This window comes from Podarcis muralis, chromosome 13, assembly GCF_964188315.1.
Source record: "Podarcis muralis chromosome 13, rPodMur119.hap1.1, whole genome shotgun sequence".
Lineage (NCBI taxonomy): Eukaryota > Metazoa > Chordata > Lepidosauria > Squamata > Lacertidae > Podarcis > Podarcis muralis.
In genome coordinates, this window is record NC_135667.1 from 33584841 (window position 1) to 33610880 (window position 26040).

Here is a 26040-nt window from a genome sequence, read left to right on the forward strand (position 1 = left end):
GCACTTCAACAAACAAAGCAAGCAGGTACTATTATCTGGAAACTTCTGCCACAAAAAGAGGGTGAAAAGTCCCTCTTGGAAGGCCATATTAAGCAACCTGTTAAAAGATCCAATGGGCAAACAGGGAACTCCCAGAAAGCCATGTCCAGTTACTAGTGGAAGCAGAAATAATGTTTCTCTGTAGCCACCTCATACATGAATAAACACATGTATACAAGTCATGTTTGGATGCCTGGATTAGAGCAGTGCACAGGGTGTCTCTAAACTGGCATAACTGTTGCAACAGACAGAAACAAGTTAAGCATATTCTTTTCTCTCCCCTACACATTCAACTTTTGACTGTGTATACCTGTAGCACAAAAATGTTTTGTTTTTTTCAATCCACAATTGATCATGCTCATCCTCAACATGCTGCTTTCAATCAAGATTGATTCTAGGTCCTGTTATCTACAAGGGTGGGTGTTACTACCTGATATGCATTTGGCAACCCACCCCTTTCTGCACATGGTCAAGGTGAATAAAGAAGAAAGCGGCAACTGTGATCTTGGTATAGACCCTCCAACAACACTAATGAACAGTTGTGGAGACACCTGTTGTTTCCATCTATTTTCAAATGGAAACACTGTGCAGAATGCAGAATCGATCTGCAATGAGCTTTTATTTTTGGAGAGAAATCGGTTTCTCAGTAAGTGTTTTTCAAGGGCAAAAAGATGCAAAAAACCTAGACTGCATGCAGACTAAGGGAAGGGAGTATTGTCTCCACTGTTTCTAGAATGAGATGTATGTACACAGCATTTGTCTGAATGGCCAAAAGTACTGATGTAAAAGAGTTACACACACCACCACCACCACCAATGCCAACCAGCTCTAGGATGTGTGGTATAGCCCAAAGATTCCCTCTAAGAATTATGCCTATTTACTGAAATTATTTGGATGGGTATTAGAGAAAGCATGTGTGTATGAGTCCATGCCTCAGGAGAGCTAAAAGACTTACCGGTAGTCCCTGGGTGAACTCTATCAAGCATAGCCAACGTAGTGTCCTCCAGAAGTTGCTGGATTACAACTCTCACCTTTCTTGACTTTTCGCTAGGCTGGCTGAGGCCAACGGGAGGTAACAGTTCAACAATTGGAGGACCTACCCCAGACCAAGCCTATAGATGAACTAGATTACAGGGTTTCCCAAATTTGGGCCTCCAGCTGTTTTTGGACTACAACTCTCATCATCCCTAACTAGCAGCACCAGTGGTCAGGGATGATGGGAACTGTAGTCCAAAAACAACTGGAGACCCAAGTTTGGGAAACCCAGAACTAGATGAATAGAGGACTAGAGAGTAATGCCTCAAGTTTACTCTAAAGTAATGGTTGATCCAGAACTGTACGTAGTATTTCAAGGGTGTTCTCACCAACAATTAATTTCCTGCTACCACAGAAAGGGTCCATTCATCTATGACCACCCCCCCACACACACACACCTGCCAAACCTTATCTGCTGGATGATGGGATTCTAAAGGAGCAGAATTCTTAACAATCTTAAGAAAGTAGGGAGAGCATAAAAGTATGCAGGGTTTGAGGACATAAAAGTCAGTAACAAAAAAATTTGCATCAAAGCTTTAAGGAGAACACTGTATGCTGCTATTTCTTGTGCAGGATGTAATCCCTTCCAAATTGAAATGGAAGAGAAAATTTAGAAATGAACTTTTTGTTTTTGTTTCTCCATTATTCAATTTGTTTTCCCATAAAAGTTTATGGAGCAGCAACAATTAGATGAGTCCAAGTTAAAAAGAACAACCAATACAAGGGAACAACTTTATCAGATTCCAAGGAACTATTGTCTCAGAGTGGTGGGGGGATGTGGAGTGGGAGCCTCATTAGTGTTTAATGAAAATGCAGGGAATTAAACATCTAATAGCACAGAAGCACCCGTAATTAGCTTGTACCCCAAATCCCCAAAACTATCACTCTTTGGTGCAGGTTCAAAAATAAGACAGTCCCAGGGAAAAAGCAAGTAAGGCAAAACAGGCCAAAACATCTCACAGGAGGTCTAGCACCACAACACTTAATTCCACAGAAGCATATTAAGCCTTCCTGTACCTTGTCGCTGATTTTTACAGCGTGGGGGAGAGAGGAGCGAACCACAGTATCTATTAGTTGGCATGCTTTTTATAAGGCCACTGTGCCCCTGCTGTGCTACAACAACAGGCCCAAAGGTGCAATGCGTAATTAATGAAGAGAGAGTGCTTGATACATATTGATTCAAAGTGAGCTGCATCAGCCTGGGATTCCATCTCTGGTGACACAGAACCTAGAAGGCAGAAGTAGAAACTCCATGCCAGAACAGATTTAACAATTCTACTATGTAAGTGCGGGACCCATTCAAAACTGGGGCAGGTGAGCTAATATTGCATATGTCTCTGAGCCTCCCCATTAACTCACAGCCTCCTTGTACTGAGGGTGGTTACCACTTTCAGCTTTGAAAGCCACACAGAGATGAAGGAGAAAGTTGAAACAGTGAGACTCTCAAAGCTCAAATTAATTCTACTCAGATCCCATAGAAAAGTGACACATGTGTGCTCTTTCTCTCCTTCTTTATGTCTCTTTGTTTTGGGAGCTGATCAGGAGAGCAGAGAGAAAAGTGACCAGAGAGGGCAGTGCCCATAGCACTCATTCAAAAACCCAAATATGTCCCCATGCTTAATAAGGTTGGTGACCCCTGAGACCCTACATATACATCACCTCAAGCACAAGTCTGCTTTAAGAACATGGCTCACATTATCAGGTGAGACACCAAGTGAAGAGATTTATCCAGGGTGCACAAATTAAGTTCCCTGGGTGCAAACTCTGAGTTTTTAATAGTGCAAGATAAAAACAAAATCCAGGATATAAAGTAGACAACTGCAAAAATATCCCTGTGCACATGGATTCATTTCTGCATGTCCACCTTTGTGAGAGAATGCCAGCCAGCAGATGGCACTACGTGGCTTTAAACTTTGGGGAGCCCATAGACAACAGCTGGGTGCACAGTCACCATCTGGCCTGGAAGCAACTCACTCCCATTTCCACAAAGGGGTTTTAAGTACCTTCCACACCACCAGTTCGCCCCCCCCCCCAAAAAAAATGTGGATTTCAAAGATGTACTGCAGTTCACAATCCCAGATACCTAAGACACGTGTTAGGCAGGTTCACATTGGAAGCTGCCTTGTACCAAGTCAGACCACTGGTCCATCAAGACCAATACTGTCTACACTGACTGGTAACAGCCTCCAGGTTTCACAAAGGCGTCTTTTCCAGCCCAGTCTAGAATTGCCAGGGATTGAGCCTGGGACAAAGCATGTTCTCTGCCACTGAACTAAGGCCATTGCGCATGTAACACATAGTTACGTACTTCCAATTGCTGCAGCTTATTCTTGGGCAAATATCCAGAGGTGTGTGGAGAAATGCAAGTGTGAAACAAGCAGTACACACCTGTTGCCCAAAGCCAGCACCAATTTCCACTATAGCAGCAAGACATTTCCTGACTACAGGATCATTGGAATTGCTGTCAGTTGCACCTGTGCACATTTCTGTTCACACTTCCATTTTTCCCTGTGAGACATGGGCGTAGCCGGGGTGGGGCAGATGACCCCTTAAATCAAGTAAATCAATAAAAATACTTAACTGAGGTTCTGCCCCCACTGACATAAATCCTGGCTACACCCATGCTTTGAGGGGTGGGGAACCCATAGCCCTTGAGAGGTTATTGGACGCCCTTGTAAAAAAAAAAATAAAAATTAAAAAGGGGCGGAAATGGGGTAGGTGTCCGGGAAAAAATACTTTGGCAATCCCACCTACCATTGAACCCAATGTGTTTTGACTACACACAGTTTGGGCTTTAGGCTCAATTCTCAGAATGTAACCCCTGTGTCAGCTTGCTGTACATATTTTTTATTCCCCCAGGCTTTATAGATGGTTCAACTTTTAAAGGCCTTGACAGTTCTGGAATTTCAAAAATTTATGATCTGCTTTTGCTGTTAGTATACTTTATTAATTAATGTTATTCTCTACTGCCTAACATTTATGCTAGTTTTATATATTTTTATTGTTTTGGAGTATATTTTAACATTTTTTGATGTAAGCCACCCAGAGAACCAGTATGGTTGATTATGGGGTGATGGGTCCAACAACATCTGGAGGATGTCATACTGGCTACCCCTCAAGGTATGTAAAAGCAAGAGAGCACATCTGCAAACACTGCTATCTTCAAAGAGCAAACTTTTTTTATTTTAAAAAATGTCCCAGGGCACAAGCCACTGGCAAGTTCTTCTCCACAAGCCTGACTAAAATAGACAGGAACTGCAGAAGAACAACACCCTGGCTCTTGCACAGTTCTCATTCATTCCAGTGAGGCGCATGCCCCTAATCTTCATGTGTGGCATAAAGAAAACTCTTTCCATTGATTTTTGGAATACCTGAAAGGACTCTATACTGAGAAATGCATTCTTGTCTAGAGGAAGATGGTTGAGGGAAAGGCAATTAAGAGATTTCCCACCCCCACCCTTGCATTTCCCTTCAGTGAACATCTTTATCTGGGTACCTGGAGCTTCATTAAGAGCCTTTTTAGGTTAGAAAAAAATCAATATTAACCGGGTTGAGTTTATGCTTTTATGATGGACTAGTTCCTGTCAGGAAGGAAGCAAAAGTCCCTTACTCTGCCTGAATATTTGAAAGCCTGTAGGAAGAAACCAAAAATCCCGCTTCTAACTAATGAACCCTCAAGTATCTCATTGGAAATAAAAGCTGATGATCCAGACTCCATCTGCCTTCATGCTCCATGGTGTCAGTATCTCCAGATTTTCAGAGACTAATTTAACAATAATGCACATTCCCAAAACAGATTTGCAGAAGTGTTATTGATACTGCAGCTTAACACTCCTTACTGCAGCCGTTCCCCTGAATTATTGGCTATCGAGAAGAAATGCAGCTGCACTTGTAAACCTTTTTCACACATAAAAATGATATCACGGCCTCCCATTTTGCAGGGCTGTAGTTAAAGGCTCTGTCAACATTGCCATTATAAATTACATCCCTTTTTGAACACATTTATGAACTAGAAAAACGCACACCGTTTCTCAGTGAGAATGGCTTGTAGGCCTCATCGGTTCCTAAATACCCATTTGAATGTGTGCTGTTAGGTAGCTTTCAGCACCAATAAGTGCAAATCTTGGAGCCAATTTGAATGTTATGGGGCAGCTCCGGCCAGGGTTTAGCCAGCACTTCCTAGACCAAGAACCTGCTCTTCAATGCAATGACTTATCCCTAGAAACAAATGAAGTAGTAACAGTAAGAGTGCCTCTGAGCAAATGCAAAGTGCACTGGTGTACCCCTCCCCACAAAGGTAACCACCAGCAGCTTATAAGCATCTGGAATGAGAGTGAAAGGCTTCAATAACAGAAAGCTCAGCTTCTAAGACAGGATTAAGGACATAGCTTCCCTCCTGCCGCCCGCCCCCCAAAACCCTCACACTTCAGAGCTAATATTAGCATGTAAAAAACATGTTCAAATCTGCAAATATCTAATAAAAATGTTACTAATCACCTTCACAAAGCTACAGTGAACTTTTAAATAACAGGACTGTTTAACTCACAACACCATCTGAATGCAGGATTACAGCAGAGGTTGAGAACCTAATGTATGCAACCCTCCAGATCAAGAACCTTTGGGTAGGCCACCTCACAACACACATAATTTTTCCTGCTCCCAACTTTTAGTCCAGTCCTTAGATCCAATTCTTTGGGCTACACAAACGAAGAAAGTGGGATCCTCAAATGCACTTGTGGGGCCTGACTCAAAAGATTTTTCCTGGGGCGAGGGTCAAGCTGATGTGTCTACAAAAACTATAGAGCTTGCTAGTGGAGTATCTGGGTTACTAGTCAGGGCACACCCCCACCATGACGACTGCTGCTAGATTCAACAGTTTGGAAGGGCTTTACCAACGATGCCTGGAATAAACTTTAGGACGGCTTAGCCAAAATTAAAAAACACAAATTTCAAAACAAACCAACACAGGCTACCACTAAATTCCAGCACAACATTGATTGTGGTTTTGTCTGCAGAAAGCCACATAGGGCAGGATAGCTGACAACAAACATCAACTCAGACTGGGTTATCCAAAGGTCCCTTTTGGCCTTAGATTCAGTGATACAGATAAAAATGGCGTCTCAGAGCTAATTTTGTTCATTAAGGTACTCCAGTTTGCTAATCAAACAAAGTGAAAAGCAAATTAACGGACTACTAAAATGCCACAGGGTTTAATAGCATTGTCGCTGTGATAATCCCTATGAAAGAGATGTGTGTGTGTGCAAAGCAGATGAAGCGATTACTTTTTATTGGAAGACAGTTTCTCTCTAAAGAGGTCTCCAACAAAGGAGCACTATCATGTCGACTTCTGCTGCACTGCATGTTTTTAAAAATTGTGAAAAAGAAACAGTTGTTGTCAGGCAAGTACTAGAAGAGAAGGGTCTGATACACTATTCCAGAAGTGCACACAGTGCCTGTAGCCACTGATTTTGAGACTTTTGTCCCAATAGCACTCCCCAGCTCCCCCTCTATTCAAAGCACTTTGCAGGACTGGGGTGAAAGCTGTTTAAAAGGGGCACCAACAAAACAAGTAAATGGTACACATGCTTATTGATAGAAATTTTCCATTGGCAGCCACGGCAACTGCTTCTAAAATATAGCTTAAGCTGTGAGGAACATGATACAAAAGGAGGGCACATGAGCATGCGTAGCATACGCTGAGTATAGGTCTGGCAAGCTGGAGGGAGAAGTTGCTCAGTTCTCAGCCTTTCAGTCGGTGCTCTAGAAGAGCAAACTAGAGGAACCAAGAAAGCGCTACCTTACCTATTATCACCACACCTTCACAAGTGTCTTCTTTCTTTTCCCCCTTTGCAGAACCTCAAAGAGTAGTAGTCAATCTGAAACCCCTCCGCCCAGGCAGCTCACATTGTTCACTTACACCCTCTCATGCTAGATTTGGTGGATGAGTGAATTGAACTGAAGCCAGTGGGGCCTAGTAAGAGAGCAGGGATAATGGGGTATGTGGCTCCTGCTAAAAGGAGCATCTCCCCAGTCCACAAAGCTCTCAAGGCCTGGATGTCACCACTGAGAAGGCCCTACTTTTAACGATACATGGTAGATAACCTAAAATTAGATTACATGCTGCCTACAGATTTCAGGATTTCAGGGTTGTTGTTGTTGTTGTTGTTGTTGTTGTTGTTGTTGTTGTTGTTATTTATTGAATTTATATACTGCCCTATACCCAGAGGTCTCAGGGCAGTTCACAGAAAAGATCACAATATATAAATCAAAACAATAACAATAACCCAACCCCCCCAAAAAAGAGCCACATTTTAAAAGGGTATAGGAGGTCAGTCAGGTCAACCAGACTCCCAGCCTGATATCCCTGCTGTGCTCCATGCCCCTCCCATTTATTTGCACTCCTGTGTAGTTCATGGTTAACTTGGAAGAGAGTTAATGTATCGCAATGCTCACTTCATTGTCTTACTTCAGTAAAAAGAATTCTAACAGTGTGTGTTTTAACCAGCATGATGCTGTTTTACTATTAAAACACACACAATTCATTTACCCAGTGTTAATATCCAGGTGACTTACATTCCTGCAAATTTTGCTTTTCTAATGTTAAGATTATGTTGTTTTAATTCTCTAATTTTCAGGGCTGAGGGGCCTCTGCAAGACCTTAGGATGGCCTGGTTGCCATGCTATTTTCTAGAATGCTGATCACGGTGCCTGGGAAGGAGAGGGGCAGCCCTGGTAAATATTCATGAGACAAAAGGGATCTCTACTGCTATTGGCAGGCAAACTGTCAAGTGGGGGACCCAACAATTCAGTTCTCTCTTGCTGAATACTGGTTTCCTTCCAAGTTGCAGTAGTCTAGTTTAGCCAGTAGGGAGGGCTGCAGTGTGCAACATTTTTTTTCTTGCCTGAAAAAGCAAGGCAAATCTTCTATCTTCTCAACAATAGGAGAATATTTAAAAAGAAGAGAATGAACATACACAAGCACAAATCAATTTTTTAACCCTATTGCTGTCCCCTGACAAGCTTCCTGACATTCATAGAGGAGGCAGATGGCAGTAACCAAAACGACATAGGCAAGCAAACAGTGGCCAAGCATATTTCAAAAAGCAAACCTAGCCTTGGAAAGAGGAAATTCCAGCCCAAAGGAAGGAGAGAAGGGGGGGTGGGATCTACTATTGTTAAAGAACAGCAAGCATAGACTTTAAGGAAACCAGGAAAAGGGCAACTAAAGTGCTTGTAAATAATGTTTGTTGGGGGGGGGGTGCAACTGAAGGGAAATGGATAAAATGGATTAAAAGTCTGCATAAAAATTCTGCCCTCTTTCTGTTTGGTGGTCAAAATATAGACTGGATTGCTTAAAAAAAATCTAAACTTAAAAGGCTACAATGAAGGAAATCAAGCCCTAGCCTAGACTGACTGTATCATGTGTCGAGAAGGCTATTATATGGGAATTTACATAGCATAAACAACAATACTTAAAAAGCACACACTGTCTTAACTCTGCAGGGATTAATCTATGACACCCCTTTGTATAGGCACCTAACTCTGTGGGTGAACCCTCCCTCTGGCTTGTGTAAATTAGCATTCTCACCAGCAACAAGATTCTTCTCACAGTACTTTGTGTGCACCTGTGTACTATTACAATGCTATTTAATATGCACTGGGCAGTCATTTTAAATCCAGGACACATTTGCAAAGTAGGTTTGCATTTTCCATTCTTGCCATTCTTCTGTCACTTGTTAGTGGACATGCTCCTTCCACAAGGCTTTTCCCCCCTACATCAGCCCTTGTTGCTGCAATGCTGCCTTACTTTCGCCCCTGACAAATTAAGACTCTGGTTTGTGGAAACTCATGCTACAACTTGTTAGTCTTTTAAGCAGCGAGGGTAACCCTTGGCCCTCCAGATGCCACCTGATTACACTTCCAAAATCCCTAACCATGTTGGGTAGGTCTGATGGGTGTTGAAGTCCAACATCTGGAGGGCCACTGGTTCCCCATCCCAAATTTAAAAGGTACCACAGGGATGTGTTGTTTTTGTTGTAACAGACCAGCATAGCTGGTGGGGAGCAGACTTTCCAAAATAGCTGCAGGTATGTATTGGGCAATCTTTGAAATGAGGCAGGTGTAGTGTCACTTTATTCATATGGGGACATAATCATCAAGCAAATCCTGTGAAGTGATGAACTGGTAATGTTATTTGGGGCAATTTGTGAAAAGGTACGAACATATACCGTAAGCAGTGCAGGTTACAGAGCCTTGGAGGGAGAGGAAAGAGCAAGATGCTCATAGTGCGACCCATGCCAAGAACATCAATCTCTTCCTCCTTGCCACAGTCCATTCATTTATCTCTAGGTCTAATTCGCATCATGTTCTAGAGAGAGAAAGTATGCAAAGACTATTACTGCCCTTTCTCTCTTCTTTTCCTACTCGTCTACTCAAAGAAGACGATGAACAGCAAGAGAAAGTAACGGTGGCAGCAGGACCAGAAGGCGCCACAGATTGGCAACAGGGTCCCTACTGGGGCACAGGCCTCAAAAGGTGCCCGATGCTCTCTCACACACACAACCAGCCTTGCATTTAATATTCATTATTTTGTGAAGCTACAAATAGGGCAAGTTGGTTGAAATTTATTTAAAAAAAATAAATTCTGTATTACTGCAAGAAAATGGTGGTCAGACAAGAGGTAAACTCAACTGATCAGAACTAAGACAGGAGTCACCACTTATTTACTACTGCTCCAAATCATTTCACAATTTGGATGTTATGATTTGATTACACTGGTGTGGCTCTAATGGACAGGAAAGTCTCTCTCAGCCAGGTCCTACATGTTCTGAGGAAGGTGGCACACTTTCTGCAATCCTTGTTGGAAGTCCAGCAGAGCAAAACCATAACAGCAAAATCATGGGGGTGTAACCCACATCAAGGAAGATGCCTGTTTATGTATTCCTGGCTCCCTGTGTGCTAAACTTAGCTCTCAAGTGAAGGCGCTTTTATTAGAAACTATAACCACAGTTCTTCCTCACTTATCAACATTCAGATTATTTCCTCCTGTTAGGAAGCAAGCTGGCATAGCCTGCATTTTACCAGAAGTATATGAAAGTTTCTAGCCCTCATGGTGAAAAAGGAAACTTTTAATAGAATTTGAGCAGTGTCTGCTTAAAGCTCAGCACCAGCCTGATGGCTTTAGAAATCCCTAGACACTCTCATTGTGCTAATCCATGGCTCAGGTGACATTACATGGAGACAATATATCATGTACACAATTCCCAGAGGTGCCATTTCTTTACCTCTCTGTGGTTCATCATGAGCATAAAATAACGGTGGGGACATGTGCTCATTTAAGTATCCCTTGAGATTTCTTCAAACAGAAAGCAGTTGTACCACCCCCATTCTTTGCTGCAGATGCTTGGCTCCCAGAGATTCACAGAGAGGATGTGCCTCAGTTCAGAAGGCTCTCACAGCCCAAAGGTTCCTTAAAGCTCAGTCCTACAATTCTAGCATTTCATTAAATGACCAGAGCCATAAAACTCAGAAGCCTTAATTTTTTTACTTTTCCCTAACTCCCCATTCTACTGCACATTTAGCATCTTTACTCTGATCCCAGGTAATTCCATGTTCTTTGTGAAACTGACCAATATCCTCAACCTCCTCTTGAGAAAGAGGGGAGGGGACCCAAGGAATCAGGAGAGGCAAACTAGCTAAAAGCTGAAAATGCATTTTAAACAATTGAAACTGAGGGTTTTATTAACACTCGTACCTAGAACCTGTTTTAAATTAATGTCACGGTTCAACTCTGTACGGTTTAAGAACAAGCCTCAGTTACAACTCACGATTAGCAAGAAGAAATCTTAAATTGAGGCCTGGTTCTGATGGCACATTATGCTAAACCTTGGCTTAGTTCAGTGCAGTTAACAGGGCAGGGAGAAGCAAAACGGCAATAAGCTCTTCTCCAGGATCAGATACAGTCTCACTAAGTAAAAAAAATAGTTTCTTGTATATATCAGGCCAATGACAACCAGGAACAGTCACACATGTATTTGTGTATTTTGGTTGCTTTTACTCATTCTTTAATTCAATATACTTTTATTAACTGCTGCTCAACTAAAAGCACTGAAGAAATTAATCAATAAAGAGTAACAATAAATAAATCATCACCCTCTCCTTCTATCCCTGTTACCTCAATCTAGTAGAGATTATAATCTCTTTGGGCAGACACCACCAAACTTTAGTGAAATATGCCCAGTAGCTTGAAGACAAACAGAGGCAGGTCATCACCTTCATGCCTTATGAGCACCGGTCAAAAACATTTAGCTGACTGCAAAATTGGAGCAGAATGCATGATGGAAATTGCATGATTCATCAGGAAATATACTGTGGTCTTAATGAAGGTCAGTAGTAAATAAAAAACAACCAAGGTTTAACTAACAGTTAGAACTTATCTAGAGCAGTGTTTCTCAACTAGGGGCCATATGGCCCCCTAGGGGCTCCCAGGATATTCCAAGGGGATCCACAGGTGAAAATAACGTAAATGGGGGGCCACGGCATGAGACTAGGGGTCCACAGAGGGAAGTGAGAAATGAAGGAAACAGATAAGTCACTAAGAAAAAAGAAAGTAGAGAAGTAGAGTGAACAGAGAAGTAACACTGTGTTCCAGTGGATGGATCACCACACGTCAGTTCCACTTCCTTTTCCCTCCTACTTCTACACTCCACTGCTGTGCGCACCAAGCTGTCTACATCTCATTTGTCACAGGCAATGTACATGGCTGCAGCAGTGTTAGTGTGTGGGGTGCTGTTCTATTTACAAACAAAACATTTAAATAGCTACCTTTCTACTGGTAGGACGGGGGGGGGGCACAGGAAGGAAACAAGGTTGGAAGAGGGCCGCAGTCAGAAAAAGGCTGAGAAACTCTAATCTAGACTATGGTGTTAAATTCAGGGTACAGCCCTTTAAGAGCCTGCTCTATTTCCTTCTCACAGAAGTTATTAAACTGCACCTTTTTACACTCACCTATTAACAGGCTTGCACTGTGTATTTGCATGTTGGCCATACTTCATGGGTAGTGTAGAAATGTAGGCTACTAGCCTCTTTGCAGGTAAGAAACGTTCCTCCCTTTGCAGCTTACATAGAAAGCAAGTGAGCTGGTGGAAGACAACTAGAGCAATCCGACCCTCCTTACTCACCTGCATGGAATTTGTAGGTTACAAATTGTTCAACACAGAGATGATGTGGGATTTAAGAAGAGCCTGGTGGTCCAGGCCAATGGCCAGCATCCTGTTCTCACAATGGCCAACCAGATGTCTATGAGAAGTCCACAAGCAGGACCAGAATGAAACAGCACTTTCCCCTCATAAGGTTTCCAGCAACTGGTAAAACACTGCCCAGGAAATTCCTTGTTTCGCTGAACAAGGTTAGTAAATATTTGGTCCTCCCTTATCCAGCAGCATAATTTGCTCAACAAAGGTGTTTAGCAGAATGAATCCCAGACATTCCCCAAGGACTTCTCTGTCTCACTTTCTCTCTGCCTTACTGGAAACTCTGCTCCTCTTCTCATCTCAGGCTACTGTGCTAACCACATCAGCAGAGCTTTCTTAATGGCATCAGGGTAGATTGCTGTGTCTAAGTACTTGGCCCCAAAGAAGAAGCTTTTCCAGCTCTATAATATCGTTTATGAAGTGTGGTGACCATAACTGTACACAGTATTCCAGGCGCAGTCAGGAAAGGGGAACAAAGGGGAAATACAAGCCCTAGGCCAGGGAGAAAGTTGAAGGAACTCAGTACATTTAGTCTGAACCATAGAAGAGTGAGTAGGGACATCTTAAGGTAAAGGTAAAGGGACCCCTGACCATTAGGTCCAGTCGTGACCGACTCTGGGATTGCAGCACTCATCTCGCTTTATTGGCCGAGGGAGCCGGCGTACAGCTTCCGGGTCATGTGGCCAGCATGACTAAGCCACTTCTGGCGAACCAGGGCAGCGCACGGAAATGCCGTTTACCTTCCCGCCGGAGCAGTACCTATTTATCGACTTGCACTTTGACGTGCTTTTAAACTGCTACGTTGGCAGGAGCAGGGACCGAGCAATGGGAGTTCACCCCATCTCAGGGATTCAAACCGCCGACCTTCTGATCGGCAAGTCCTAGGCTCTGTGGTTTAACTCACAGCGCTACCCGTGTCCCCAGGGACATCTTAGCACCCTTAAAAAACCCAAGGGGTTGTCACATAGATAAGGGCAAAGACTTCTTTTCTGGACCTTCAGAGGGTAGGACTAGATATAATAGGATTAATATACTTGAAGGCAGATTTCAGTTTGAGCATTAGGCAAAAATCATTGACACTAAAAGCAATTCAGCACTGGAACCAGTTACCTAGTGCGGGTTCCCCTCAAGCAGTGTCTGGAAAACCATCTGTAGGAGATGCTTAAGCTCTGGTTTTACTTCATCGAGCAGGGAGTTGGAGTAGATGGCCTACAAGACTCCTTTCAACCCTGTGACTGAGTTGCTGGGGTTCAAGCTTTTGTTTCCTAAAATCACATTCTAGTTCAGGTATAGAAGGCAAGCTGCAGTTATTTCCTGGGAGAAAAAGCACTTTGCACTTGCTCAGAAGCATGCATCTTCATTCTTTCAATTCTAAAAGCAAATTTGAGTCTGAATCCTGGCTGGAATTAAGCCCCTCTATAACATCACAATTAATTCTAAAGAGAAAGAGAGAGATCCAAGTTCTGTTACCTGCACTTCAACAGCAAGAGGAACCCCAAGCACTCAGCAGAATATATATTTTAACAACGAGGCATAAATATTGACAATCCGGTGCTTTACCCCTGGCAGCTTAAGTCACATCATAAATCCAAGGCAGGCCAGAGTTTCTGATTTTTGCTTACAACTTATGCAAGAACCCCTCAGCACATCAAGAGAGCAAGGACATTTGAGTAAACAGAACTTAGCCAAAAAATCTAGGCACACTCCATTAATTCAAGAACACTCCTCTTTGGCTTCAAAGAGGACTAATTCACTTCTAACAGCAAAATCTTGCATTCTTGGTTGCTGCTTTAACGATTTGCCACTTATCCTTGTCATAACTACATGGACAAGAATACCAAGAGCAAAACAGTTATAGCAGAAGTAAAGTATTTGGATGTGTATATATAGAAAAGCCAGCAGATACAGCACCTTCACCTCTATAGCAATTCAATTCAGTAGGTGTAGGGCTTGAATAAAAAAAAGATTCCTAGCTTTAAAATCCAGCACAGGAAACCTTATCCTTCTGCCCCACATCCAAATCTCTTCAAGTTCTGTATAAAGAAAGGGGCAAACAGACTTCAGGGTTATGGGATCTACAAACTGAGTAGGTCAGGTACAAAAGAATGGTGGGGAACACAGGGGACAGATATGCACAAAAATTAATAGGAGGCTGCCTCAGCCCAGTAATTTATGTTCAGCACCAAAACTGAGCTCCTAGTTATTCTACAGGAAAATTCACTTCACACCTCCCACCCAATTAAATAAGATGCAAGAGGGATAGAATCTCTAGTTGTTGCTCCTGTTAGACATTTAAGACTTGAAAACCCTTGTTGATCTACTGCAAAGCATCCAGAGATCCAATGCCCAAAGTGGAAGGAAAAATGAAGAGGGGATGGTTAGGCCAATAATATCCACCTGAAAAGTGGGGTGGCACTTTGAGCACTAAGCAGATCCCAATCTACCTTCTGTCACTCGTTGCACTAAAGCACAAGCATAAGTTACCACTGTGTGGCTGCAGCATGGCTTAAAAGGGCAGTTCCACACTTAGTGCAGTACATTTCCCTGCTTTCTGGTCCGGAAATCAATTCTCTCTCCTTATACACACACTTGTACATAGTCAAGGAATGGAAATATCAGTCAAAATTTAAGAACAAGTTGGACATTGCTCTGCATGATTGAGCTGCTAGGGGAAGCAATTATCCCCCTCCTCCAAGTAACTTCAATTATGGCGGCAAGACTGCTGTATTAAGTGTGGATCAGACATTATGGACTCCTGTCAGATGACAACCAACATCCCTACCAGGAATGTCAAACACCCTTACTCTTCCTCCCTGCACCATTGTAACAGAGTGACCAGGAGTGTGAACTGAGAAGTCCCTACTACAAGCCTCACTTATGCCACAAACACATCTTACCTAGGCATCTTTACAGTGCAATCCTATACATATCTCCTCAGAAGAAAGCCTCATTGAGTTCAACAGCACTTACTCCTCAGAAAGTTTGTACTGTACTATAGGGTTGTAGCCTAAAGGAAAGCTATCTTTCTCCCAGCCTCAGCTCTCTATTTTAATATGTGTATAATCATGACAATGACCATTGAGATAACATATGTGAAGCACTCTGAATACATGGTATGCTATATAAGAACAGCCAGAAGTGTTATTTTATACTGTATGTCCTATTTCTTAATTGATCCCCCTTCTTCTTTTTTCTTCTTAATAATAATAATAATAATAATAATAAATTTTTATTTATATCCCACCCTCCCCAGCCGAAGCAGGGCTCAGAGCGGCTAACAACAGTAAAAGTAACACAGTTTACATAAAATCACAATCAATTAATTGAAATACATTCTAAAATCAATTCAGAATCAAATTAATGGCAACCATTGGGCTAGAGTTCTATGAGGATTACCAAAGGACGGGGTCAGACTGTGCCTTGGCCAAAGGCCTGGTGGAACACCTGTCTTGCAGACCTCCCTTCTTCTTCTTCTTCTTCTTCTTCTTCTTCTTCTTCTTCTTCTTCTTCTTCTTCTTCTTGGAAAGCTAGTAGGGAAAATGATTCTGGACAACTGCTAACCACAGATTTCCAGAAGCACAAGTTAAAGCTCGAAGGAAGTACTGTTGAGATGGAGACTATCAGCAAGAAAGGAAATGTGGAAAGCAGAAGCCTATGGGGCACAATATTCTTGGAATATACATTACACACAGCTATCTCTATCTATACACAGAATTCTTTCTTTCTCCATTTGGATCCAGGCTAAGTTGTCCAACCTTAGGTCTCATTGAAGCTGATGGAATCAAGTTAGTTGTGACTAACTTTTCATATATATTTCAATAGGGCCTAAGCACACTTAACATTATCGAGAACCATCCTATTACATACATAAACACACACCTTAGCCTTGAAAATAGAAAGCAAGCTTAAAAGCCATTCTAACGGCTGTGGTTTGCATTCCCTATTAGATCAGACCTGTCAAAGCAGGCAGCTCAACAATAAATTCAGCATATTAAAATAGATATGTCAAATACAATCCAAATGCATTACACACAAAAACGAGCTGATGTGAAGAGCCCTAATACAGACCTATGACTGCTTAACAAATGAACACAAATGGTGAAAGTTTATTTTTTAAAAAATATAGATGTAAACATTTCTTGGAGGAAGAAAAATCTAATTTTTATGCCTTTTATGTGTTCCAATCAGGGGTTTTTTTTAATTCCGAACACAGCTGTCTGCTTTACCGTCTCTCCAATGACGCCAGATGCCCGGTTCATCAAGGAAATGCAGGAAAACAATGATTTGAAAGCAATTAGAAGCACCGAGACTCATATTAAAATGTGATAACACCATCCTAGTGGGAATTCTAGGCACCACTGCATTTCTGACATTTCTGTGTTGCCAGCGACGAGCATGTGTTGGAAGTAGAGCTCTGCCCCCCTCCACTCCATGACAGTAAATGGAGGGGGGTGAGTGGCTATCATGCTGGAATTTTATTTCTTAAGACAATGAAAGGAATTAAGCTAATATGGATTATTTTGCTGACTGTTCTATCTTCTCTATACACCCCTTCTCTACCTTAGTGGGGGGTTTTAAAGCACTGCTGTTCAGATAATTACTATCAACATGTGCAAATGTGTACAAAAATCCATTCTGCATGGTCAGGGGGACCATCACCACATCTATCATGACCCAACCCATGTCACAGGACTGAATCTGGTCTTTGCAAGAAAGTTAGGCAAGGATCTGTTGGTATTAGGGTTTGTGATGAACCCATTTTCATAGATGGATCATTTTTTGGCAATATTTGGATTTGTTGGCATCAGGGGTGCAGGACCCAGTAAGGTGTTCAGAGACTTATAAAATCAAAGAAATTCTTGAAGGCTCTGACATGATCAGAGCTCCTGTTGAGACCCTGGTCTCACTATGGAACAGAGAGAGACAGAAAGGGAAGGGACCTCTACACAAATACTCGCAGGTGCCCTCTTCAAAGTTGTGGAGCCTTCAGATTTCCTTATTATTCCAGGGAGCTACAGGTGATAAAGCAAGAAGGATGATGGCTGAATCACAAGTGGTGTACATCCTGAGACGTATCTCACCGAACACAGGTACAAGCACATTGTTGGGCCTACTATGTGACCATGATGGTGGTGAAGAGGACCTATTTCTCTGCCACCAGTACATCCTCTAGTACCTATCCAGCAGAGCTTTTCCATTTGGCAAAGGGTATCTACCCAGACGGAGGAGATGATGGTACCATCAGAGGCCTGCTGTGGCAGATTAGTGAAGCACTTTGAGGATAAAATCACTTGGATCTGTCCAAAATTAGCACTAGTCCTATGTAAGTGTCCAGCACACCATCTGCTCATTTTTTACTGGATCAGTTTCAATTAGTATGACTTGAACATGTGAGAAAGCTATTGGAATGAAATCAGTCTACCACATGCCTTCTCGACCCTTGCCCTTATCTGCTAATAAAAGCTTCCAAAGGGGATTGAGTGGGTGGGTCCAGGGAGTGATAAATGCCTCACTGCAGGAGGATAAATGCTGGTACAATAAATTCTGGTGACCAGTGGTATCAGCAGTGGTATACCAGTTCCTTAAGAGGACCAGCCTGGACCAGAAAGTGTTAGACAACCTTTGCCCAATTGCCAATATCCCCTTTTTTGCAAGGAAATCAAGAAGGCAGTGATGATGCAACTTCAGGCATACTTGGAGGAAGGAGATTTTCTAGACCCATTCCAATCCAACTAAGACTGGGTTTTGGCAGGAAAAACTGCCTTAGTTGTCTTGATTTGATCTTTGTCAGGAGTGGGATGTCGGAGTGCTGATGCTCTGACTTCTAAGTGACTTTTGATGCCACTGACCATGGCATCCTCCTGGAATGCCTACATGGATTGGGGGCTGCAAACACACATCTTGCAGTGTTTTTGTTCCTATGTATGGGGTGATTTCAGAGAGGAGCAATAGAAGACCTCTCCTTGGGAATTCACCTGAAGGGTTCGGCAGGGTTTATCCTGTCTCCCATTCTATTTAACATCTATTTGAAGCTGTTGGGAGCGGCCATCAGTGGATTTGGAGCAAAGTGTTATTAATATGTTGGTCATACCCAATATCTCTCTGTACCATCTGAATCAGGAGAGGCAGAACAGATACTGACCCAGTCTGAAGGTGGTGATAGGCTGGATGTGGGCCAGTAAATTGAAACCAATTCCAGACAAGATGGAGGCGCTATGGGCAGGGACAGTTTCCATGTGTGGAATTTCGTGAGGTGTCCTGTTCTAGGCAGAGTTGAAGTCCCACTGAAAGAACAGGTTTGTTGCTTGGGCTCCAGAAGCCATATTTGCCACTTGAAATCAGGCAGCTTCAGTGCTAAGAGTACCTATTCCCAGCTCTAACTGGTTCACTAGCTACAGTCTTTTTTACATCTCAGAGCTTAAGACAGCTGTCTTGCTTCTTGGTCTTTTGGTCAGATCAGAGAAGCCCTGATCATTAGGGGAGGAATAAAATAAACCCAATACCCTTACAGTCACCCTTTGTCTTACTCAAGACTCCTAAACAAACAAACAAACAAACAAACAAACAAACAAACCTCAAGCATTACTCCTCATATATTTCCCATGTGGAAGTTTGCACGTCTGTAAAAGGGTGTGTGCATCGTTGTACCATCTCTATATTTCTTTTTGTCATGGCAAAACTGTTGCTCTTTGGGCTACAGACATCTACATTGCACAAAAATAGCTCTCCTCATGAAAAACTGAAAACATCATTGGCCCATGTTAGCATCAAAGCACTCTGTCTAGGCTCTAGTCTACATAATGTGGTTAGCACCCTCTCTTTGGATGCTAGTGAATAATCTAGTAGCAGTTACCCAGATCAACTCACACAGCTGATGGACCCTGTTACTTTGTGACTGCAATATCCCTTCCTTCTACAGATTCCTCAGGCAAAGAATTATGCTGAAGCACTCATGACCATCTGAAACTATGCAGGTGGGGCCTGCATCAATCCAAATCCATTTGGTTTCCTCAAATACAGAAGGGTGGGAAATGTGAAAGTTTTGTGTACATGGACACAAAGGACTTATGTGCAACCTCTAAAGTGTTGCAAGAACCCCAGTCGTCTTCTTCTTCTTCTTTTTTAAGCTACTAATCTCATGGCTGAACACTGAAAACATGATGCTAAAAATGATTAATGGAAAAAAGCAAGTAAAACAAAAAGCCCTTAATCAATTGGTTTTCCTACAGAAATTCAGCAAAAGGTTTTCCAGTAATGAACCTGGTTTTCTACAACGGGCAATAATTCTGTTTTAAGGACTTTAAAGAATGGAAAGCAACCTGTCCACAGCAATATGAATAGGCATACAAAAGGTGCCATGAGAATGTCAACTTCAATGAAAGAAAAAGAAAGCGTCCAGATTCATGAAGGCCAGGGGATGGAGGGAGTCACCTTTGAAGAATGTGTAGTTGTACATTACTCAAGTGACCCTCTGCCTCCACAATATGATGTGCTATACATTAAACTTGGGGGAAAGTTGAAGCAAACATTCCACATGCAAATTTCCTCAAATTAACATTTCTTAAATTCACAATTACAGAATATTTCAGAGTGAAAGGCTTTAGGAAGGAAAAAAAGTTATTTTAAAAGTACTGAATTTGTCGATTTGATACCAGCAATTATTATGTCATGATTATGATTTTGAAGTACCCAACAAAGTCAAAAGCAACATTTGGACATTTCTGAAATTAAAAAGAAACTGAATCTTGACTTTTTAAAATCAAAGTTGCATAAAGTTTTGGTTTAGCTTTAGCATGTGTCATTACTGTAGTCTTGGCATATGGTTCAGTAGTCTACACTATTGGTACAATCCTCTTTTCTGATCAAAATTTTAAAGCTACACTTACCACCAGGCAGGAATCCCAAATGATACCTGAAAGAGTAACAGACAAAGACATCAGTATTAATTTCCTCTTCTCCATCAGTGAACTAGTCTTTGAAAGGTTATAGATGGCTAGGGACACCACAGAAGCAGCAGGGAACATCAAAACTCATCAATACTCTAAGGCTAAGCAATATCTCTTCTTTCTTCGGCTGCCCTGTTATTTTAGCAGTGTTCAAAAATTAAATGCTTTTTAAATACTATTTTGCATGCATTTACAGAGAACCTCATCTTACTTTCTCTTTCTGCTATTTTATTGTAACAAATCCATGGCTACTATGTAGGGTGGACCCAGGAGCACCCACTTCAGAGAAGTAAAAATCCCCAGAGTTACATCTTTTTTTTAAAAAAAAAGCAATAGGGTAGACCCATGGCTACCCCCACCTTGATAAGTCATATATAACCTCCAGATTTCCAGCCTTCATAAAAAGCAAGATGTGCAGTAAAAAGGTAAAGGTACCCCTGCCCGTACGGGCCAGTCTTGCCAGACTCTGGGGTTGTGCGCCCATCTCACTCAAGAGGCCGGGGGCCAGCGCTGTCCGCAGACACTTCCGGGTCACGTGGCCAGCGTGACAAAGCTGCATCTGGCGAGCCAGCGCAGCACACGGAACACCGTTTACCTTCCCGCTGGTAAGCGGTCCCTATTTATCTACTTGCACCTGGGGGTGCTTTCGAACTGCTAGGTTGGCAGGCGCTGGGACCGAGCAGCGGGAGCGCACCCCGCCGCGGGGATTCAAACCGCCGACCTTTCGATCTGCAAGCCCTAGGCGCTAAGGCTTTTACCCACAGCGCCACCCGCGTCCCTAAGATGTGCAGACACCAGTCTAAATTGTTTTGCAAGAAACTAGGCTGTTCCTACTTTTAGTAATTTTAGCTAATGAATGAAGTCCTAGCAATGACTGGCCTTCAGGAAAGAAGATAGACAATTAGAGAAACAGAAGACTAATATGAAATACTCATTGTCTTGAATCTTTTTAGTTCATAACCATTTTAAAAATTACTCTGTTAATGCCAATGTATATCATCATTATTAAACCCATATTGCAGGAGTTGGAGCTGTGACTGTGAGTGTGGCTTATGTAACTTATGCCAGCCATTCAAAGTAGCCCAGTATTATTATACCCATTTTGCTAATGGGAGTTAGACCTCTGTATGACAACCCTGATGTTGTCCTCTGCTGTTATACTGGTTTGTGTTATCCTGGTATGTTGGTGTTTTTAGTGCAAATTTTGTTTTTAGGGAACTGCAATGAGTGAAGGCTGTGAAGTTGACTGCAGCAGTAATGCAATTAAGATCTGAAAGAGGTGAAGGGAGCCAGGGAAAGAATTGAAGAATTTTACTGGTGTGTTGAAAGACACTGCTTGGATGTTAGGCCCACCCGTAGATAGAGAGCAGATCTATCCACTGAGAAACAATGGAGTAGGTCCTGGAATACAAGTTTCTCAGACTAGGCTTACCTAGACTCACTATTGTTCAGTCACCAGAATGGCTAGAAATAGTAGCCATGTTCTCTGATGCTAGTTATTTGAAGAATTTACTTTGGCCCATTCACACCCCAGAAAAATTCCTGCAGATACCCTTGGGTGGACCAAAACCTCCTCAGCCAAACTGAGAAACATGTTTTTTCCTCTATAGGTTTTCAAACATAATTTATTTCCAGATTCTGGCATCTCTCTGTGCATGTTTTTACAAAGTGAAAAATTTCCTGGTGACTGTAAGAACTATTATTATTTGTAATTATAGCCCACACTTTACCAAATTGTTCCAGGGTGGGTAACAAAAATGCCACAATTAAAACAAGTACAATTTACAATAAAACCATGAAATAAAACCACAAAAGAATCAATGACAAAATAGCATCCGAGAACAACAGTGCACATAAGGCAGCAACAGGAAAAATATCTTAACCAAATAACTAGGTAAAAAGGTGCATCTGACCAATTGTTGAAAAGTGTACTGTGATGGTACAAGATGCACCAATCAGAGAAGACAGATTATTTATTGTTGTTATTGTATACTAAATTTCAATACCAACGTTCAGTAATGTATGCAAAAATGCATATACTAGGGTAAAGTGTGCACACAAGTGCATATATTAGTGAAAATAATACACAAATTTGCATTATATTAGAGGGAAACAGGATTTTTAAAATGTGTGCATGTGCAATAGGCAAAACTGCATACAAATGTGTGTATTAGTGGGGGATTTTTAAAATGTGCATGTGAAAATATGGAGAACTGAAAGTAAGATTGGAAAAAATGAGAAACTGAAAGAAACCAAAACTGACAGATTCAGCCATTCCTTTTTAATATTAACTGCTTAATAAACCTTGTAAAACAGCAAGGCTTGAGCCTGGTGTGGCCTGACATAACAGTGAACATCCCATCACCACCAGCTCTATCATTTCAAAGCAGACATTCCTTCCTTGCAATCTCTAACAAACCTCTTGCTGACTCGCCAAGTAGGTCAATTCTAATTTTTCCATTTGCTCAGATGGCTTCTCTTTTTTCCCAGAGAGCAGATTCTTTCATCTCCTGTACAATGAGCAATTCCGAGTCACAAATACTTCTTGTTTAGTGAATTCATGTCCTCTCTCCTTGAGAGGGGCACCTAATCTCTCCTGAACATGTCTTCTTCATAACATTTATTGCACTAGGTGCCAAAAATGATTTTATGTCACTTTCAATTTCAGTTTGACCAAAAAGATAGGTGTTTCTGTCCCTAACCTCTGTCATTTTTAATACAGTACAGTGGAGGGTTTTTCCGAAGTAAATCAGAGTTCTGGGACACATTTTAGAGTCATAAGATATCCCCTACATAGGGTACACTAACTGCCCAACTTAGCAAGTTACAACAGAAATAAAGCAATTTTCTCCACATTACTTACACATTTTTTTAAAAAAAGTCTGTATGGCAATTACCCAAGGTTTCCCACCCACTTTAAAATTAATTTCCTGATTTTGCTCTTCCCTTGTCATTTCACTTCCATCAACACTGCTTAAGTAACATTACAGACACATATGGAAAGTTTTCCAAGAACTATGGGACAAACTAGACATGAAGTTATTTGGCCTTGGCAGGGGGGTGCAAGGAGGTAGGTTGGAAGAGATCTGGACCGTGGTGTGGGAGGCCTTCACCCTTTGCCCCTGTGACACTTTCAATTATAAATCCCCCATCCCCTGCTATTCACAATGGGAGGAAAGCTTACTAAATCAAAACAAAGTACTTTGCAGAACAAGCCAGAAATTTTGCAAGCTAGATCAAACAAACCTTGCAAAACTTGAACAGTTTGCTCAAAGTAGAGCTCATTTGGAGGTTTTATGTTTCTTAACAAGCTAAAGTACTGGATAACCTGGGATAATACTCACTACAGATCTAAGATTTTACTTCTAGCAAGGTGAGCAACAGGTGCCTAGTTTTACATTTACAAAGTAGAATAATAATGACTTTAAATGTTTACAGTCAAGCCTTCAAAGCCTGACAATATGAATTAAGTTATAAAACACATTAACTGCTTTTTTTATTTGAAACATCAAAAGTTGTGAAGCATCTTAAAATGCTTTTGCTGTCAACACCCATTTAAAATTATGTTCTTAATTCAAGTATTATGATATCTAACTTGGTTTTCATGGCTTAACTTTCTTCATATGTTTTGACAGGGTTGGTGCTACCTGTTATGCTAGTCAGATGGTGGTCTCAGGGTTTTTGCCCCCAACCATTAATATAAGAACTGCATTCATTCAGGTACATATTACTTTGCAGGGGCAGAGGCAAATTGTACCCTGTAACCCCCCAAGTGTCCCAAGGCCACTTATTTTAAAAGAAATAGGCATGTGTGTAACTCACACAGTACTGATCAGCTGTTCAGGAAAGAGATTTTTTTGGGGGGGTTGTACAGAGCTGCCCAAAACATTTGGGGGCATGGGGATAAAACCGAATGGCATCTCCACACTAAACCATTAGTCACAGTTCTTCAGGAAATTCTCCTGAGCGCACCATGAATGCAAGCTACATTTCATTCATTTCAATGACAGTGGATTTTGTCCCACCACAGATAAGATCTGTCTGACTAATCTTACCTTCCATAGCATTCAAGGTTTGCCCCTGTGAAGTAGCAAATTACCATAGTGTCATGGTAAGACTGTGCTGTGCGCTTTGTTTCAAAAAACAAAAAAAACTTCCACTTTACATCAAGCAAGCAGTGCATCACTGCTGTGAACAACTAAGCGACAGAGGGAGACACCATAATCTCCCATTCAAGGTGGGGGTCAAAGAAAGCTGGCAGGTAGAGCGTTTAGCAAAGGCTGCCACCCTCCAAAACGGTTTAGAATAAACGAGCCGTGAGACAAATCTATAAAGTCAGGGTATAATTATACTCCCTTGCACTTCTAGCCAATTGAGAACACTAAAACCACCACAGCGGATATTTAAGTTAGAGCTTGACAAATCTGGGTTTAACTTGTTGGCTATTTTAATGTCTACCCAAGGAAAAATAACTGATGCTGAACAGGACTTCAAGCAGGCAAGAGGGAAGAAGAGGCAGGCGAACAGAAACCTCAGAACACACTTTTAAATCCATTCCAGGTCCAAAGTCGGAGGGAGAAAATTAGGGACTGGTTTTGACTATACCACCTTCAGCATTTTTAGCTGGGTACATACCATACATTTAAATAACATATCAAGCACATTACTCCCCCCCCACACACAGAATTCTGGGAACTGTAGTTTGTTAACGGTGCTGGAAATTGCAGTTCTGTGCAGGTAAACTACAGCTCCCACGATTCTTTGCAGAAGTCATGTGCTTTAAATGTATGGTGTGAAAGCAGCCACAGCGATATTGCTTGAAATTAAATAACTAATCTGCAAGGAAACAGATGGAAAAATAACATTGAAGATAGAAAGGACTGTGGAAATATTTTTTAAATCATGGGAACTATACAGATCATGACCTATAAGGTATCAAAGTATACTCCAAGAAGAATATGAACTACCATAGATGTTTAAATTCTCCCATCAGTGCAAAAACAAAAGATAAACACCAGTGAATTCTTTTTCAGCCTCTTAGAAAGCACCAGACAGCAGGAGTCCATAGCCACATTAATGGAAATGCTCTGCCATATTTAGACCGAAAAATCGGTATTAACATTGACAGCTTATGAGAAGAAAAGGAAATTCTTACAAAAGACACTCCTGGGCCCACAATACCTGTGCAAAAAAGAAAAGATTAAGGCACAGGAGGAAATATATTGACACATTTCAACTGCTTAAAAATATTTGAAGGAGGATGTACAGTTGTTTATAGACCACACAGAATATACCATAGGGTTACCAACTAGTGAGTATTTAATTCCTGTGCTAAGCATTAAAACTCCGCTATATCACATGTTATTTACTTTGTTATGAGAATCAGAGGATGTACACAGATGAACAAAAAAATGGAATTGGTGCGTTTTTTCCGTCTCACACAAACAGTATGCCAGCCTTCCACCAATGTTTGCACAATGAAAGACAGATGAACTTACCTCAGACTCAAACTCTGACGTAGTCTCTAGTTTTGCCCTTTCCCACCATGTTTTAGGTCCGCTGACTTGTATATAACTTTAAACGTTGCCTGCACGTGTCGGTGTTCTAAAGCTCCTTGAGGTTCGTTTAAGAAACGAAATGAAGAAAGCTCTGAAGACACATCTGTTTTCCTCAGCTTCTCTTGAGAGGTGCTTGTTGGACTGATGGTCTGAGCCATATCTTCTTGTTGGATTTTAACATTTTTAAAAGGACAGTTGTTTTACAGTTTA

At 41.7% G+C, this 26040-nt stretch overlaps 1 protein-coding gene across 5 annotated transcripts in view; it reads right to left on the minus strand.

The window, feature by feature from the left end:
* The window catches only part of SKAP1 (src kinase associated phosphoprotein 1), a 337471-nt gene that overhangs the window by 275532 nt on the left and 35899 nt on the right, over positions 1–26040 (minus strand). For all 5 annotated transcript variants that reach the window (XR_003709296.2, XM_028751958.2, XM_077917343.1 and 2 more), the window contains one exon: positions 20213–20238. Coding sequence is in view for 4 of the 5 variants with exons in the window: in XM_028751958.2 (XP_028607791.2) it covers positions 20213–20238 (26 nt within the window). In the remaining variant the exon portion in view is untranslated. The remainder of the gene's footprint in view (positions 1–20212; positions 20239–26040) is intronic.